Here is an 18,481-nt window from a genome sequence, read left to right as displayed (position 1 = left end):
ATGGAGAACACAAAGGGAAACTAAGGTCTCTCTAAAACCAAAGTGGTGTTGCAGGTTTTCTCCAGTCATAGACATCATGAGATTTGTGATCTGAAATGTCCAGCAAGTAACTGGCTCTCCCCTTCTTTAGTGTTGCATCGACTTGGAGGACGGAGTCCTGAGATTTAAAGCACTGAGTCAAGAGCTGCCTTTTCTACATGCCTCTGAAGAGCCTGCTCAGTGACTAGCTGTGTTCCCCATGTCTGGGGCTGAGGAGACTTGCTGCCATGAAAGAGAGATGAGGGCGAGGCTCACATGCCCCTAACCTTGCTGAGTTCTAGGCTGAGGCATTCACTGGGGAGTGAGAAAAAGGCAAGTGGGTGCTGGAAGCTGTTGTTACTGTGAGTGCCTCAACTTCAGAGATGTCCCTCTTTTCAGTGGACCCTCTCGCTTGTCCCAGTGTGCCGAGTGGGCATTTTGTTCTTGCTTTTCTATTTGTCCCTAGTCACTCCAATTTCTGTTTCTGTAGTAAATTTACCCTACCCCCTTTAATGATTACAATACCCTCTGTTCACAAGACAAGAGAGTCTCTGTGAACAATCTCCAGTTGCTTTGTGGACAAAAGGATGGCATTTCTCCAAAAACCTCCAAAGACTGCCATGAATGTTTCCCTTCTCTTTGCCTCAATGTGAGTGGATACCCGTCCCGTTTCTTTGTGGGAGGGGCCCTGTTCTCCTTGCCTGTACTATGGCAAGCTGGATTTTGTTAGTTTTTTCTGGCTCAGAGCAGAACAGAATATTTTCTTGGGAAAACCCCGCAGCAAGAACATTTTTAGAGTTCTCCATTCTGAGAAACCTTTGCAAAAATGCTGAGTGTAGATGCCTAAAGTACACACAGGGGCTTGGGCTTTGTCACTGCATCCTTGGGCACTAAGCTATGTTATATGCATGGCAATGCTTATCATCTCTTGGTGTCATACATAGTAGTCAGACTTGCAGACCCTGCTCTTCTGATCAGGCCTTTCCTCTCTGTACTCCAGCTGCTAGAGCTACATTCTGTTACCTCTGCTGCTTCATCAGAGATCCTGTTGTTCACTTTAAGTGCTGCAGTGAATTATAGCACAAAGTCTTCTGCTCTGTCACCTCCTTTCTTTCAACTTGAAATCTGGTGACTGAATACAGATACATCATCAGCCTCAAGTCCTGGCATCACACAGCCCATCAACTTTGGTACTCTTGCACAAAACAAGAACTGGACTTCCTTGCAGTACCCGCTCAGGTCAGAGAACTGTGAACTCATCTGAGATGTCAAGGGTGATTATTAAGTCACTTAATAATTGTGTTTTGTTTTTTTTTTTTAATTTCCATCCTAGAGTGTAGGTGTATTATTAATCCATGGTCTATTCTTTACTAGCTCTAGGAAAGATGCACTAGATCAGGGCTTGTTCCATGCCTCATGACTACTGATTCACTATCCACACTCTCCAACATGTACCTTTTTCCACCCTTAAAATGTCATGATATCCCAATTTTGCCTCTCTTTCTGGATTAAATACTGCTAACTCTCTTCCTTTTTATCAAATTGTTTGTGTTGTGTTTCTCAAAGAAGTTGTGTATGCATTTTTGCTTTTATTCTGTTAGTTCTTTCCAAAGTCAGATGCTGTATGCTGTAGTTTAACACATGCTAAGCACAGCAGAGTACAGCCTGACTGATATGATTTGGGATTCACTTACCAGTGTTAGTTGATATGACTAGCATCTGCTCCTCCTACATGGAGCATAAGACTTCTACTGTTAGTCATCACATCTTGCATCTTCTGATCTTCTGATCTGTTCCATGACTTCTTTTCCACTCTTCTAGTTGTGCATCTGATTATTTCTGCATGAACTGCTTTCCATGAATCTCCCGAATGGCACCAACAGTTCTCTCATTTAGTCAGGAAACATGCCTACTTGATGAGTCTGTCTTCCAAAGTACCAGTAATTCTTCCTGGATTTGTATCACTTGCATGGCTAACTGGCTCTTTATGACAGTTTAGACTTGTACTGAACCATCCTGTGTGTCAGCTGGAATCTATGTGGTACCTGGGTCAACTGCTGAAAAAAATCTTATTACTGATAGATGAAACACCTGTTCCTACATGCAGCAACTCACCCAGTTTCCAACTCTCATTGCCCTCTAAAACTGGCATGTGGAACAAGGCAAATAATCTGTTAATTATCTGATAGATACCATATCCATTAAAATTCTTATTAAAAAAAGGCAAACTCTAAACCATAACCCTAAAGCTCACTCTAGCCCTAACCCAAACATTAAATCCCAACGACTCTAAATTTAACCCATAAAGCTAAACATAACATTAAACTTAACCCCTAAACCAAACTCTAACCCTAAAACTTAATGCTAACCCTAACCTCTAAACCAAACCACTACGTCCTAACTGTAAAACTTGACACTAATCATAACCCCCTAAATTTAACCCTGTAATCCCAACTCTAACCATCTAACTCTAAACCCAAAACATAAACATGATTGTAAAGACACTAACTATAAACTCTAATCCCAAAACCTAATCATAATGTCCAACCCTAAACTCTAACCATTAACCCTAAAACCAACCCTAAACCTAAACTCTAAAGCTTAAACCTAACTCTAAATCCCAAACCATATAACTAAACCTAATTCCTAACCCCAACTCTAACCATAACCCTAAGCCTACACGTGACCTCAACCACCTAACCTCTGAAGGTTTTTGTCAGTGCCCTGTTTCCCTCCAGAGTGCCCTGGGGCTTTTGCTGGGTTTTGCTTTGGCCTGCAAGCGGCGCTGCTGCCTTCCAGAGTGTTCTGGGGTTTCTGCCAGGCTTTGTGAGGCCCACACAGGGTCCTGCTTCCCTCTGGAGCACCACAGGGCTATCGCTGGACTTTGCTGATGCCCAGGGAGGTCTCTGTTGCCTTCCGAAATGTCTGACAGCTTTTTCTGGGCTCTGCTGGTGCTCACAAGTGGCTGTCACAGGAAGGAGAAGGTCACCAATAGCTTTCAATCCTGGCTACTTCCTTGTGAGAGCCGTGCCTGATGGGTGTCCATTTTGGAGCTGGGCTCTGGCTAGGATGGGAGTGTAGGTGAGTAGGAGTCTTTAAACTGAAGCCAACAGGAATCTTTCCAATGATTAAAAGGGTGTTGGATGGGATTCTATAGAAAATTGGCACGACTTTGAGTTGACAGTTCTATTTTGACTACTGACTGTCACAGCCCCGCAGATACTTGCACACTAGCTGCTGTCTGAATTCATTAGGCGCTGTTCCTACATGTCTGTCTTGGGATAACTGCTTTTGCTCACATTTAGAACATTCTCCAGTCCTTCTGAAGACTTTCTGCGATTCACATGCCTCATTTCTTAAAACACTAACTGCTCAGGTTCCTCTGTGAATTAATGTGCTACAGCACTAGAAAATCCCCCGCCCTCCCTGTCCCTCTTTTCTCTGCATAATAAATCCTTCTTTGCATCCTCCTTTCCTTCCCCTCACACTAAGCAACAATTTTGCTTTTTCCAAAAGGAATTCTTTCCCTTTACATAATCCTTTTAACACTTTCCTATACCCTGGTTGTTAATACACTTGCATGTTGTGCCACAACTTTGCCAGCCTTTCCTCTTTGTTGTTAACAAAAGGATGTATAAATGTAGACTGTGCCACTTCTCAGTGACAGAGAGGATGTTTCCAAGAAAGCACCAAATTAGCACGTGAGAGTTCTTCTCTCAGCTTTGAAATCAGCTCCAGGGCAGAAGACATGCTTTTCACCTTCCTCCTGTCCATGTTAGCTGAGCATGCAGACCCACACAGTAAAGGTCTCTTTCACCCAGATACTGAGGAATCTGTTGCTAACAGTTATCCTGGAACATCCACATCTCCCTGAGATTAGCTCAGTTGGTTACAGCACGGTGCTAATAATGCCAAGGCGGTGGGTTAGATCTTAAGATTCACTTTAGAGTTGGACTCAATGATCCTTGTAGGTCCCTTCCAACTCAGAATATTTTGTGAGCAAGCCTTGCTGCAGGCAGAGCTTGCAGAAAACCACATTTATACGACTGGGAACTGCAGGTAATAATGCCATAGCAGACACCTCACTTCAACTCATTCCCTAAATCACAGTCTAATCCTAGTGTCAGTACCTGCTTTTCTCATTGACAGAACTTCTGGTGGGTTTCTATTGCCCAAAGTTCCTTGGCATTACATTACATGCTGTTACTGACTTGATCACATATATTCTAGCCCAAAACGGTGTTTTCTCCAAAGATGAGCATTTTTGTGTCATTACACAGAAATCTCAGCTTCCACTGTGAAAGAAAGAAGTCTTGGCTTTAAAGAATATGATTAGAAAATAGGACTTACAACATCTCAAAGAAGCCAACTCAACTCCATCTACAAACATGGTGATTTTTCAAAGTTTTCCAGCACAGGAAGCCCAGTAAGTAATTTTTGAGTCGGTTGGCAAGGCTGAAGATTGTCTCAAATGTAGTTTCTTTCGGTAAGCCTGTTTTACAGATACAGTTCCCTACTCCCAGTCCCAGTTATCTCTATTGCTTTTGGCAGACAAAGGGAATGAAGGAGCTATCTAAAGGCCTTTTCCACTGAAGATCAAAAAATATTAATACTTTCATATGGAAAGTAGAAATTCAGTACAAACTGCCAGCTCAGAGCAGGGCATAGGCACATTCTGTATGTGTCCAACACTGGCTTCCTTGTGATGAGGCCCATCCCTTCAATATAGACAATGGAATGTTATTATTTGAGGGACAAACTCTTTGAACTGCCTTGGTGGTCAACTCCTACTTGGGTTACTTTTCAATAGATTGGGCACAAGGTTGTGGAACACTCTGTAGGGAAACATCCGTCAAAGCAAATTTCTGAAACAGAAGCAAGTGTGGGATACACATGGCTGAACCTGCTCAGGAATGGGGAGATGGAGTTCCGAGGCCCCTTCCAAGGCCTACGTGCAAGAGGTAAATCTATCCTGGGAATATGCACTCTGCCAAAGCCATAATCAGGACCATTTCCAGGAGCTTGGGGTCACTTGGTTTTGAACACAGTGGGAGCTCCAACCATACACATTCCCAGAGACCTGCTCCTTCTTTCAGTACTAGAAGGTGACCTATGGAACTGAAGACCACTGAGTCACATATGTATGTTTGCAGTCACTCCTCCTTTCAAGAGACTTCACTGGCAAATGCCAGGATACACCTGAAGAGTTAAAAAAATAACTAAATTCAGCAAAAATAGCATAAAAACAAAGGCAGGGGTGGCCAGCAGGTTTATTATGTCTCAGGAAAATAAGGCAATCCCCTTCCTTTATTTTTTTGCTAGTAAGTTGACCATCACAACCAAAGCCATGAATCATTTATCTGCAAATACCCCCAGTGCCTGAGAATGCTGTCAGACTCCTCACTTGCTGTGCGCTGGCACTGGGACGTACAAAGGTGTCTGGCCAATCTTGCCAGTTGAAAAGCTTCCCATCACCAGTGGGTATGCCAATCTGCTACAGAGTAGGATACAGTGAACATTTTCTGCTGTGTGGGAAGGAATCACTTCTAATTCCAACTCTGTGGCTTGTGTCGGCTGGCAAGGACAAACAAGAAATTAGTTACAATGAAAGTATAATGTAACTCAGGCCAAAGACAGAGCCTTAACTGGCCCCTTTCCTGAGAAAATGTAGACTTCACTGGAAATTGTTGCCAATGGAAGTAGAAGCACTCACTTCAGGAAGTATTGGCTGTAGCCAGTCTATCAGGCACTTTGGAGTTTAGGGCAGGAAAAAAGAAGGAAAGTCATCTTTTGGCCAAGGAACAGTACAGATCTTCAACTAATTCTTCTTTTCATTCTCCTATGTGCACAAGGGGCACAGGAGCAAAATGCATCTGCTAGTTATTATGTGCTGCACGCAATATAAAACTGTCAGGGAAATCCTCAAACGTTAGTATTTTTCCTCTCCAGTGGTTTTTAAGAGATGAAGAGTTTTGGGGAATGGATGTTTTTGTAGTGTCCGTATCTTCTCACCTCTGCTTTCCACACTGCACATTGCCTGGGCTTGCACAGCACACAGCAATGTTATCCTCAGGCCAACAAAAGAAGAGGGCTAGGGTGCACAGATGACCCTGCCCAACATATACAATGGTTTTGCCCTGGTTTTTTTTAAAGACGGTCCTTAGATAAATGTCATCTCTCCCTTGGTAACCCTTTCCCTTTCTCAACAATTAACAGTCCAACAGTGGATCAGTTTGACCTTCTTTTCTTGGAAATCATTTGACCCGTACAGCCAAGTTTGTTCTGCGTAAAACAGTTTCAGCCATTTGTACATCCCTTGCGCTTGTGTTGCTAATAAAGGTTTATATTTGGTGTTGCTAATAAAGGTTTATATTTGGCACGGACAGATAGCATTGAGTTGTTCTCTCTTATAAGTGTAGGCAAACCTGTTAGGCTCTGACTATTTGCCAGAAACAATGGTGATTGCCTGCTGCACATCTCAGCATCATGGGAGCTGACAATTTGTTGAAGTTACACTCTAGATCTGAAAAGCTTCAGGACAACTCCTTGCTTTAACCCATGACTAGATGGTCTCCATAGCAGCTCTCCATAGCTCAAGCCCTGCTGCTCTCAACACCACTGTTAATAAGCTCTATTACAACTTGAAAGCTCCTGTCTGAAAGGTCCAGTTTTACACAAGCACTTAGTATGACAGGGGAACATTTAAAAATGCTTCTCAGTGAGGTCATTAAAATTGAAAGAAACTTCCACTGCAGTCAGAGAGTCAGAGGATATGGTGGCCTGAAAAGCAAGCAAGCTGATACAGAGTAAGTCATACCATTTCACTGTTCCACGTTTCAGCTCTCCCTACTGCCAAACACAGAGGACAGCGTATGTCCTCTATAGAGCTTATATAAATCTACAGATGAAAACTGCAAAGAATAGCTAATGCTTTTTATGTAAAGATCCTGCCCTTCTACCACGTAGGGCTACTCCAACAACAGTCATTTTAACCCAAGGGCAAGACACTCTTTTCCTCTATACAAAGTATGTTCTCCCAATTAGGGCTGCCCTTTGCAGAGTATAGCACAGCAGGTTTTCAACTGCCTGCAAGACCTTTAAATGCTACCATTTGCTACAAATCACTGAATTACGTGTGCTCTGACTCAGGCTGCCATAAAGGGGAAGAAGGGACAGCTCCCTCCATTGCACATGTCCAGTAAAACATCACTCAAGTGAGAGGAGATAATAGATGCAAACCAGCAGGTGGGCCTGCCACCCCTATTGATGCCTTAAGATCACTAGGGAGCAAAAAATTACTCACCAGGCAATTATTAGTAGAGAAAAGATAGAGAGCAGATTCTTTAATGAAGGCCTTCAACCATGGGGAGTACAGAGATGTGCCACATGTCCAGGGGTTCCACTATTTATGGTATCATCCATCCAATCCCAGAACTATCTGCACCCTAGATCCTCCCCAGTCCTGCTCCCGGCACGCCCCTCTGGAAATTGAATCGGGGGTCCTGAGACCCCTTCTTCCTCATCTTCCTCTTCTTTACAGTACGTACAGTCTTTTGGAGCTCCTCCAAGGTTAAGGATTCGAAGGTTCCTTTGACTATGGTGTACCTTGTTGCTCAAGCCACGGTGCAAATGTTCTTAAACAGAATGAAGGCCTGCCTTTAGAGAAGTCTAAACAAACTTAAAGGAATTTAGAAAGTTTGACATGAAATGGGGTAATAGCATTGGGTAAATGTAAACTACAGTGCTAAAGAGTGACAAATTATACAGCTACATTAAAATCTACATTTACTACACAACTACTTCTAAAATCTACAAAAAGCTAAAAATCAAAAAAATCCATATGCATCACTATTCTAATAAGCTAAGTTAGGCAAGGGGCAAGCAAGATAGGGAAAAGCACAACTTCAGCAGCATGCGTAAAGGTTTGTGTCTGGGCTTTTGCAAATGAGCAGCCTCGGTGAGTAACGCCCTTTTCCAGACTGCTCAAGCCAGCCAGTGTAACTTCACCTCCAGTCCATCTCTTTCAGTTGTGTAGGACTCAAAACAGCATGACATTCTCCACAAGAAGAGGCAAGTGTGGCATATTTATTGTAGAATGGCCAGGCTCTCACAGCACCACAGTTTCGTGGTTAAGTCAGATTCCTCTTACTATCCACTGCACAGCTGCTTTGTTAAGTCACAGCCTTCTCTGGGATCACCCTGACCAAGATGGAGACAAGCAATGCCTCTTGAGTACAGATGGAGTTTGCTGGAGCTGTTGCCTTTCCACATCTTATTAGTGCAAGTTGTGGTTCTTCTTACACCTGTCTCCAGCTTCTCAGGACAGGAAGTGATTTGTGAGAAACTGCTTGCTAGAACAGCAGTGGCAAAGCAAAGGCAATCAATGCACAGGTGTACTTTAACACACACCTAAGTGTGAGAGAAGGCCCTTGCCTGCTCCCTATTCAATCCCTCCATCAGCAATTCCTGCACTGTAATCCTGCTGAGAATTCAGAAGTAATCACTGGAGCCAGAATGGAGACTGAGCTCAGCTATTCTCTCCATCCATGTCCTCAGTGCTTCTTCAGAGTGACCCATAAAGCACTTCAGCGAGTAAAGAATATAGAAAGTGGCAATGGAAGGCCAGCAAGCAAGACCCTTGACTCTTTCTGTTCTGGTAGCTCTCTCTGCTAACAGAAAATGAACCCACCACCTACACTCAAGCCTACAAGCCAAGAATATCCCTCCGCAGCCTGTACACCCTTTCCTGTTTGGAACTTTTGACAGAGATAGCAAAAGAATAGTCATCTTCATTAAATGCCCCATTCCAGCTGCAGAAGAGCCTGTGCTGGTAGTCAGACTCCATATGACTTGTTATAAGGGATCCTGGATGACAGTGCAGTGGGCAGAGGAGTCTGTTCCAGGAGGATCCTGACACTGCGAAGGGCTGCTCAGATGATATTTCTCAGGAAAATAGAGGGTTTTGTGAATCAGATTTCTGAGGGCAGAAACATCATTTTTATCTATGGGAAAGAGAGAAAAACAGTTGTTCGGGATTCTCAACAGGCACTATGAAAGCCTCTTCTGCAAAAAATACCTGGAACTCTAGTTCCCAGCACATCACCTGCCAGCAGCCCTTCCTCTTTCTTCCTGTACACCCTCCACTCTTTTGTACTCACCTACACCCAGCTGTTGCAGGAGACTTGCAAACTCTGGGTCACCCTCCAGGATTTTCAACAGGTTGGTGGACTCCATTCTCTCCAGCTGCACATCCCAGTAGATGTAGATCTTCTGGCTGAAGCTGACATAAACCAGGCAGGGACTGTTGCTTCCTCCTTTGCATGCATAGAGGCCTGCAGAAAGCAGAATGCGGAGATCTGACTACTTCCAAAAGGACAGTGAAAGCAAATAGGTAACGTCTCATGATGAGGTACCAAAGCCGTTAGCAGAAAACAGCAAGCACCTGAGCAGAGACATGGGCTTGGGTATACAAAATCCCTTTGAGACAATCCAAGAAAGTGTCTCTAAACTGCAGGAAGCTTGGGGATTTGCAAGCTGCTTCTTGCAGGTCTGAAAGAGGGGACTGAGCAAAGCCGAGGCTCGGGCTGGTTCCATGGGGCTCCTTATCTCTACTTGAGAACAGCTTAGAAGTCTGCAAATTCAAAAAGCAGTGGGGAAGACAAGAGACTCCTGTAGTACTCCTGAAAAGGACAGGAAAAAAACCCCAAACCATCACAGAAAAACCTCAGCATCACCTCCTCTCACCCCTACTTTTCCCAGATGCCACCAGATGAAAGACTAACTGGGCCTTCTGCAGTACACACAGAGGGAAATTATTCTCCACGGCAGACAGACAAAGGATTCCAGGTCTCCTAGACAGGAGTAGTAGCTCTGAGAGAAAAATGCTGTGAGGGGTGGCTTTGCAGTCAGGCTCCCCACCTGCACAGAACGCACTGACATTCTCCTCTGCTTGAAACCTGGCAACAGTCCGATTGTGGTCAATGATGTATGTCTGACCATCCCACGCACAGGCAATCACCTCCTCGTGCCCATTGCCCTGCAGGAACCAGAAGACTGCATATTAGCCAGACATCACCTATTCCCAGGGACAGTCAAGAATCTTTCTTGCTTGTTCAGACAGAACACTAATGTCTGAACAAAATGTGACTTTTGGACATCATGTCCAGACATTTTGCAGTTTGAGATCATTTCTCTTCTCAATAGCAATCATAAGAGCAAATCATAAGAGTTTGTAGACAATCAGGGTATTAGGAGTGTGCAAAACCATTCAACTTTGCAATAAGATAAAAGAGTAGTTCGGGAAATAAATTTATGAATGGATCAGTGCAAACTAGGCTCAGTAGGTCTAACTGGCAAGCACAGCTCAACCTCTGGCAGGTGGACAGACTGACATGAGTGCAGAATATACCGCCGGAGTCAAAGCACTTTATGTCATCCTGAGATAATCCCAGTCTTTTTCAGCTGAGTCACACTCATTCTGCCCTTCCTAAATCCATATATACAAAGCCATGTTAAGTTTTTGTCTTCATCCCTCCCAGCCCTATTCAGATACTCACTGTAACATCCAGCTTTTCCAGAGCAAACAGCTGGTGATCAACCTGAACAGACCAGAGCAGCTTGTCTGCTCCCTCCATGAGTTTCAATGTCCCTGAAGGAAGAAAAAAAATACTGTCTTGAAGACATTAAAAGGGAGCAATATGTTTGCTTATGCTGGGCCCTACACACTCCTTCAACACTCAGGGTTGCTGAGAGTTGGCTGCTAACAGCATAGGCATGGTCTCTTGGCTGCTGAATCCATACTGGACACTTAACCCCACTTACCATTTTTCTGTTATCCAGATATACTGTGACAGTACTGGGCAGGGGGAACCAGCCATGAGAGTGGAACATAAACATGAGTCTGTCTTCATAGAGGCCTCCATGCCTTCATAAAAAATATGTCAGCAGAAGGAGTCTTTGGGTCAAATTCTCTTGCCTGACCCAGGACAGGCTTCTGAAGCCCTGTTTCACCTTCTTTCAAAAATCAAAAGCACTGAGCCCCTGGTTCCCTGCTTTGAATGAGTGCCAGGACTTGTCCAGCCCACAGGACTTTCTTCCAGGACAGTGGTAGGACTTACCATCCAGAGTACAGAGGGCAAAGAGACCCGAGCCACTATTCTCACTGGAGCCACCTGTAAGTGCAAAAGAAAATTGCTGGAGTTGATGCCATTTTATAAGTGTTGTCCCCTCTTTCTCCTGAAAACAATAAAAAAGATGCAGAACAAGCTGATCCATCCTGCCTTCTTCTTTTTGCCCAGTTGTGTGCAGGACAGCACTGACAAATGTGACTAGTTAAATCTCAAGAGGAGAGTCCCCTGACCACTGGGCTGCTTTGGCCCTTCAGTAAACCTCTGCCTAGCTACCAGTCAGCAAAGACATGCAAGGTCAAGTTTTAAAAGTGATATCACACTTGGAGAGAGAGAGGACTGGAGCTGTGTTCAGCTAAAGCTGCACTTAATCCTCCCAGTGACAACGTAGGAGAGACACTGGCTCCCTGAGGTCTGCAGGAACCCAGGAAACCTGGCAGTCGGGGACAAGCCAACAGAGCTGAAAGCAAATAGGCAGTTTCCCCAGAATAACTTAAATGCAAGCCTACCTCCACTGCCCACAGACAGCTCCAAGCTACAGACCCCTGCACACTCCTGAGTTATAAACTGCCCTGTTTCCACAGATCAGCTTAAAGCAAAGTCAGCTGTTTGAGTGCTCAATTGCCTCTTGTTGCTCATTCACTCAGACAGGCTCAAATCCAAAAGATCTGCAGTGTCCCCCTCACAAACTGGTCAGCATTGCACTCCTCAGCTGTTTCCTTACTGATGGTCCAGCATCAGTGGGCTTTTTTACAACCTTCTCTTCATCCCTTTTACTGTGTGCCTTCATTTTTCACAGACATCTCTCATAAGATGCAAGGCTTCACATGCAGTGAAATAATTGATTTCACGCTTTGTTGACCATGTTGCTCACAGCAGCATCAGAGATGCTGAAAACATGACAAGCTTAGGAATCAGGGAGGAAAGGTACTCTGAGGAAGGGGAAGGGGGTGGGAAGTGGGAAGTGGACTGCTCTTCTCCCCAAGCTCTTGGACAACCTAAATAATTCTCAGACAGCACTGCAGGGGGCAATACTTGCACAGAAAACAAGAGAAAGTGATCTCCACTTGGAATTTTCTGCTTGCAAACACACTCCAAGGGGGAGTCAAAGCTGCCTGCTCTCCATAGGTATCAAGAGAGGGTTTAGCAAGTGCACCAGGCACAGGTCAGAGCACAAAGCAGTTACACAAGGGAAGCAGTGGCAGTGTGTAAGAAAAGTCTTAAAGAAAAGACACAACAGCAGTGTGTCAGGGCTGAGAGAAGCCAGCAACTGTGGAGAGTTTAGATACAACTGCTGAACAGAACACAGTGGAAGGGGACAGAAGACAATGATATGGAATATGGAAGCAGCTCTGGAGATTGGGACTGCATAGGAGAAGGAGGAGCAGCATGTAGCTGCCAGGTATCGAGATTCAAATGCTAAAAAGTAGTAACAGATGAGGCTGTGGGAAGGAAGAGATGCATCTTGGGAATAAGAAGAAGGCATAAGCTGCAGTCATGCAAAAGCAAAGATCAAGGACATATGCAGGAGCACGGCATGGCAGCCATTCGGACGGACTAAATGCAGGTCAGCAGAGGCTGCAGAGAAACTGTTGTGCTAGGCAAAGAATAAGCACTACCTAGGAAAGGACAAAGGCTATAAAAAGCTCACATGCAAAAATCCAACTGTCTTTCTTTGGAAGCCAGCTAAGATAAGTCAAGATTCCTCTGCTCTTGCAGCCGCTTCCCACAGTTATTTTTCAACCACAGGAAATCCAATTTCTTCTTGGACTGATGTACTGAAAAACTGCCCCCTGAAAATCAGGGGCAACTGTTGGGCCACAGACCCCAAGCTGATAATCTCTCACCTCGGGCAATGCTACCAATTAGATGAGTGGAGACATTCTTGTTGTGAATCCGTCCAGATGTTTGGTGTAGAATAACATCTCGAACAGGAGCCTCACTAGGGAAAAGAGAAAGACATCAGGGACAGGTTAAGGAACCATGACTGAGTCTGTGCCACAACAATCTCAAGAGCAGTGTACTCCAAAGCTCCACAAATCCAGACACTGACAGAGTTCCAGAAGAGGTTAGCCCTTTAATGGTAAAGGGCTAAGTAAAAGGATATGTGCCACCCCAGGTACAAAAGGAACTCACAACTGTTTAAAAATCCAAAATAAGAATGACTTTATGCATCAAAAAAGTATGAAAAGAGCTCAAAACCAAAAAAGACTAAGGCATGTATTCCAATGAAGGAGGAAAAAAAGACAATTATTATTACTCACATAAACCTGGCTGCTTTTCACTCAAGAAGCATCTGCCCAGGGTTCAATAAGTTTGTGAGTGACCACATCTGGGCCTGGCTTCTGGCTAGGAGGGTACCATTCCACTGAGGTCTTTAGGACATCAAGACTTGCCTAGCTCCCCTCCTGCTGCAGTTTTTTGTCTCTGCCTTCAAGTCTTACAGAACACTACAGAAGCACCCCAATTCCCCACAAGGATTCTTTCAGCACCAAGACAATAACAAACACCTCATTACCATTCTGATTGCTCTGTTGTGATTTATAGCACTGGCTGTCAGGGGTCTCATTAGGACAGCCTCTAATTGCCTCACCTGGAAAAAAACCCAAGTAAATGAAGCTAAAATTTCATTCTGGGCTTCATATTAATTTGGCTTGGCCCAGCCTTTCAGTTGTTACCCTTCCCACCATTAGATAGGTCACTGGATTGCATACTACCCTCTCTCTGGAGATCAAGATTACTCATTTCCCTGCCTTAGCTCCCAGTAACCCCCTCCTCAGTGATCTCGTTTTGTCACTCTCCTTGCCCAACCCAAAAGAGTGGAATACAACAGAAGCAGTAGTACTCATCTTTGTGACATACATGAAGAGTGTTCATGGAAGCTCTAGTGCAGGTGGGCTTAAGTGACGAGCTGCCAGCAGTACAGCAGAACACTGAAGCAAGGACAGTGACAGCGCTCCCCGCCTCACAACAGCTGCGTGGTGGCACCCCCTTGTGACGGGCCTTCACAGCAGCATTTCCTCATGTACCCTGCAGGAACGCCCCTCACCTGCTTGAAGCAGAGCCGTCCCTTCCCGCAGATGTGTCCCGGTGCTCCATGTCCCAGGTGCACAGCAGGATGGCGTAGCCACAGCCTGGCTGCGACACCATCAGCTCCGGGGAGCCATCAGGGCCCAGGTTCACAGAGAGGCTGTCCACCTACACGGGCAGAGACAAAACACTGCCAGAGTATTTTTGAGAACTTTAAACACCTGAAAAGCTTACAGTGCTCCTTGAACCTAAATCTGGATATGGCAAATCTTCTGACACAGCTGAGCAGGAGCTGAACAAATTCAGCTAGAAGCAACATGTCCAAGTTCAGTAAAAGGCTGTTTCCCTACCAAAAACCACTTGTAGAACAACACTAGTACTTTCTGCTAATGCTCTCTAGTTGGGCGAGAGCAACTGTTTCCTAGACCAACCCAGCAGCTGTTCCACACGGACAACCATTGGGCAAATCTCCTTTCAAGCCACCAATGTGACAATTGTTTCGTTCATACAACTGAGATTTCATACTTCTTCCCTTGGAAGAGCCACCTCTTGAAGACTGTATGACAAGTACTGCTCTGAACATCCTTTTTTCTTACCTGGCCTTCTAGCAGCCATTTCTTCAACAAGAGCAGCTGCCCAGAGATGTGGTCTGAATTCTCTGACGAGTCCTCCCAGCGGAAGGCACGCACCACCCTGTCAGTGTAACCCACCACCAACTCACACTTCCCATCTCCATCTGCAGGGAATAGAAGAGGATAGATGGACTCTGTCAGGTTTTCACAGCCCCAAGAGCCCCAGCATTCAGAAACCACTGTGCTGGTTTCTATAGGTAGCATCCCTGAGGATCCCAATCCTGTAATGAAAACTCGCACTTCAGAAAAATTCCTGAAGTTCTTGCCTCTTTTCTCCATGACTTGGCTGTGGTTTCCTAGAGTTATCTTTTTTCAGCAAGATAGTAATTTCCTTCTGCAACTCCCCCACAGTTTCTCTCCCCTCCTGCCCCTCTCCCCCTCACCCTGCACTCCCACACCAGCTTTGTGGCTTACCAATGTCATTGATCAGCATGACCTTGGTGTTGGCAGGAATGTGCTGCTTGAACACTGGGTTCTGCTCTTCTGCTGCTGCCAACTCATGGTGGCCTGAAGCATCTGGGTGTTTTGGAGAAGTCAGGTCAAAAAGATGAAACCAGCCTTCTGCACTCACCGCCACCACGAAATTCTACAAGGAAAGAAAAAAACTTTTTGATTCTTTCTCTTTTAGAAACTGCAGAAGCTGTCTCACAGCATGGCAAGGGAAGATATAAGGGTAAATCCATCAAGATCAATGACTGCTACAGAAGGAACAGGAGGTTTTGGCCAGCATACAAACTACTCAGGTACTGGCAGGGTCAAAACTTCCTGTTCATCTTTGCCAGACTGTGCTATCAAGCTGATGTGTGCATGCAATCCTCAAACAATGTGTGGCTTTCTCAATGCTCATGTTAGCTCTGCTCCCCACTAGGGCAAACAGAGCAACAGTATTTTGGGCATGGTGCCTAAACTGGGACCTTCAGACTCATTGGTCCTGACTTAACCCCCAGAAACAGCAATCCAACAAAAGAAGTCATATTAGAGCCAGTGGAATTTGCTTGGGAGTCCAGACTATTCTGTATCTCAGTCTTGTTTAGATGACCTTAAATGCACACAGCCAAGTGGCAGAAGGGCCATGGCCCACAGCAGGCATCAGCACAAGCAGACCAAAAGCCACTGAGCAATAGGAGCAACCCTCAAACCACCAAAGCCTTGTGGTGCTCACACAGAGGCACGTGGAAATCAGTAGTGCTCTCTGAGTATAGGATTTCCTTGCTCACTAAAACCTGTATATGACTCACAGAAAGATACCAATTACATGTAAACAGAAGAACAGTTTAAAAACAGTAGTGCTAAAACTCTTTGAACGAGGGCAGATCCTGGTGCGAAAGCACCAGCAATCTGTCCTCCTCCACACTCAGTACATGACATAACCCTGATCTCCTAAGCACCTCCCACATGTCCTGCAGAGACAGCTGGGAAGAGTTTGGTTCCTCTCACCTTTCCTTTATTGCATACATCGCCCACACCAACACACGTGAGCTGCAAAAGAAAAGAAGGCCATACATAAGAGAAGGTAACTAAAACCAGCACTTTGGGCTAAGCCTCTGCCCTACCCCTCCTCTCTCATAAAGCATCTCTTGAACTCTAAACAGCCTTTTGAAGGATAAGAAGAGTAGAGTCAGGAACAGAAACACATCTGTCACACAACTGGTCAGAGCCCTGGGTCAAAATCCACAGCACATAGAGCAGGGTCAAGGTGGGACAGAAGTCCAGTTCCTGTGTTTATTCAGCTCGTTAACTTCCAGCCCATGAGGCCAGCTGTGGGCAAAAGCAGGGTCTTGCACAACTACATGAAAGGCATCAGATCCAGTTCAGGCCCGCCATTCCCCTCTGCCCTACATATTCCTAGGCTATGGACAAGGATAGCTGGCTGCACATACACCAAAAGGCCCAACCATTTAGAAATTTTGTTGAGAACTGACCATTCCTTGGCAAGATCGCACAGCCCAGGGTTTGCTGTCATCATTCTTGTAAACATAGAGTTTTCCATTGGTGTCTCCCACCACTAGTTCATTCAGCTGTACAAGAGAACTGGGTTATTAGGAAGAAGTCCACAATTACAGTAACAATATTCCCATACAACAATCAGAACTCACATCTAAAAATCACTCAGTGGGAAGAAGCAGCAAAACAAAACAAGAGTTAAAGGGACAGTCTTGAATCAACAGGGAAAGTCTGGGAAAATATAAAAGCTCTAGTTTTACTCTTGCAGATAGAAGAGATAGAGTGTCTCCTTAGAGCAATATCTCATTACCTACTGCTTCTCTACACACTGTTTCAGCATTGTGACACTGACCATTTTAACATCCTGCTCTGCATCATCACCCCACCTTCCATCCTCCAACCTAGATTGACTTAAATTATCCGAGGAAGATGATGACAATGAGGAAAATGTAACCATCAAGAAAGAGGCTGCAAGAACACTAAACATAAGATTTACACTCTATGTTTAATCTCACTGATGAAGGGGCAAAGGTCTTTCGGAATGGTGATTATTTCTTCAAAGATGACTGCTAAAAATCACCAACCGTCATTGCTGATGAACCTACTCCCACTATCCCATCTCCTGCATCATGCCTCTGTGTATTAAAATTGAGTGCATCTCACCCTGCACACCTTACCCTATATAACATAACTTCTTGTGGGAAAATTTGTTTTAATTATCTACCTCATTGCTAGCCATGGCACTTTTCAGCATAAGGCCGTAATAAAATTCGACCGTTGAGGAGAAGAAACAATTTACATATATCTGGTTAAGCTAATCTCTTCCTAATTACAGACAAATCAGCCACATCAAAACTAACCATCTGTGGTGGCTGACAGCAACATTCCCAATGCACATCCATCCCTCATACAGTTTAAGATCAGACACTGAGACTTGGCTCTGCCCTGTTTGTGATCTGCTGTGCCCCAGCTAAGTGTTTCCCCTCACCCCTACATCCCCACCACCGCCACAGCAGCGTGCCTCTCTTCGGGACCAAAAGTCAGCCTCCCCTCTGGATACACACCATCCAGGTCCCACGCCAGGGGTGACCAGCACGTCTGACGGTGATGCGAGCCCCGACCAGCTGCAGCCCAGAAGCACGGAAACATTCCCTTTGCAAGGGAACTCCAGCGGGCATTTGGACTCAAACCCTGCATCTCTGACACTGCTCCAGCTCCCTGTGTCCATAAGCGCGGAAGCCCCGCCAGCCCCCCGGGGCCGCACCAGCCCCTCGGTCCTTCCCCTCAGCCCCATTTTGGCTTCCTGAGGCCGCTGCCCCTTGTCCCGCCTGCGCCATGTGGGAGCGCGGCCCGCGGGCCCGCCCGGGGCGCTGCCCAGCCGGGCTCCCTCGCCCCGCAAGCGCCGCGCGGCCCCAGCCCGGCCCCAGCCCGGCCCCAGCCCGGCCCCAGCCCGGCCCACGCCCGGCCCACGCCCGGCCCACGCCCGGCCCCAGCCCGGCCCACGCCCGGCCCCAGCCCGGCCCACGCCCGGCCCCAGCCCGGCCCCAGCCCGGCCCCGCGCTCCGCCCGCAGCGCCTCCCGCCGCCCCCGCGCTCCGGACCGTGTCGTTGTCGGCGTCCCCCAGGCAGATGGCGTGCGGGAAGAGGCTGCCCGCGAAGTCCAGCGCCACGCACTGCACGTAGCTGACGGAGCGCATCCCGCCGCCCGCGGGACCCCGCGCCGGGCCCGCCG

General features: G+C 46.1%; 2 protein-coding genes across 4 annotated transcripts in view; one reads left to right on the top strand and one right to left on the bottom strand.

Annotated features, from left to right (window-relative positions):
* Positions 1 to 6,401, top strand: part of NRIP2 (nuclear receptor interacting protein 2) — a 20,904-nt gene extending 14,503 nt beyond the window's left edge. For both annotated transcript variants that reach the window (XM_027722118.2, XM_039381620.1), the window contains one exon: positions 131 to 6,401. In XM_027722118.2, coding sequence (XP_027577919.1) covers positions 131 to 223 — 93 coding nt within the window. In that variant the 3' untranslated portion in view covers positions 224 to 6,401. The remainder of the gene's footprint in view (positions 1 to 130) is intronic.
* ITFG2 (integrin alpha FG-GAP repeat containing 2) overlaps positions 1 to 18,481 on the bottom strand; it is a 26,813-nt gene extending 8,332 nt beyond the window's left edge. Inside the window, exons 1-12 of one of the 2 annotated variants that reach the window (XM_027722113.2) lie at positions 18,351 to 18,478; positions 16,729 to 16,824; positions 16,244 to 16,285; positions 15,221 to 15,392; positions 14,771 to 14,910; positions 14,194 to 14,342; positions 12,992 to 13,086; positions 11,136 to 11,189; positions 10,575 to 10,666; positions 9,937 to 10,054; positions 9,177 to 9,350; positions 7,332 to 9,020 (exon numbers count right to left, since the gene is read on the bottom strand). In XM_027722113.2, coding sequence (XP_027577914.1) covers positions 8,872 to 9,020; positions 9,177 to 9,350; positions 9,937 to 10,054; positions 10,575 to 10,666; positions 11,136 to 11,189; positions 12,992 to 13,086; positions 14,194 to 14,342; positions 14,771 to 14,910; positions 15,221 to 15,392; positions 16,244 to 16,285; positions 16,729 to 16,824; positions 18,351 to 18,446 — 1,377 coding nt within the window. In that variant the 5' untranslated portion in view covers positions 18,447 to 18,478 and the 3' untranslated portion in view covers positions 7,332 to 8,871. Of the gene's footprint in view, positions 1 to 7,331; positions 9,021 to 9,176; positions 9,351 to 9,936; positions 10,055 to 10,574; positions 10,667 to 11,135; positions 11,190 to 12,991; positions 13,087 to 14,193; positions 14,343 to 14,770; positions 14,911 to 15,220; positions 15,393 to 16,243; positions 16,286 to 16,728; positions 16,825 to 18,350 lie in introns of those variants that run through there. The other variant, XM_039381619.1, reaches the window with a different exon arrangement.

Source organism: Pipra filicauda, unplaced genomic scaffold (genome assembly GCF_003945595.2).
Source record: "Pipra filicauda isolate LSUMZ 115617 unplaced genomic scaffold, ASM394559v2 scaffold234_size1211729_pilon, whole genome shotgun sequence".
Lineage (NCBI taxonomy): Eukaryota > Metazoa > Chordata > Aves > Passeriformes > Pipridae > Pipra > Pipra filicauda.
This window is presented reverse-complemented; position numbering and strand designations above follow the sequence as displayed.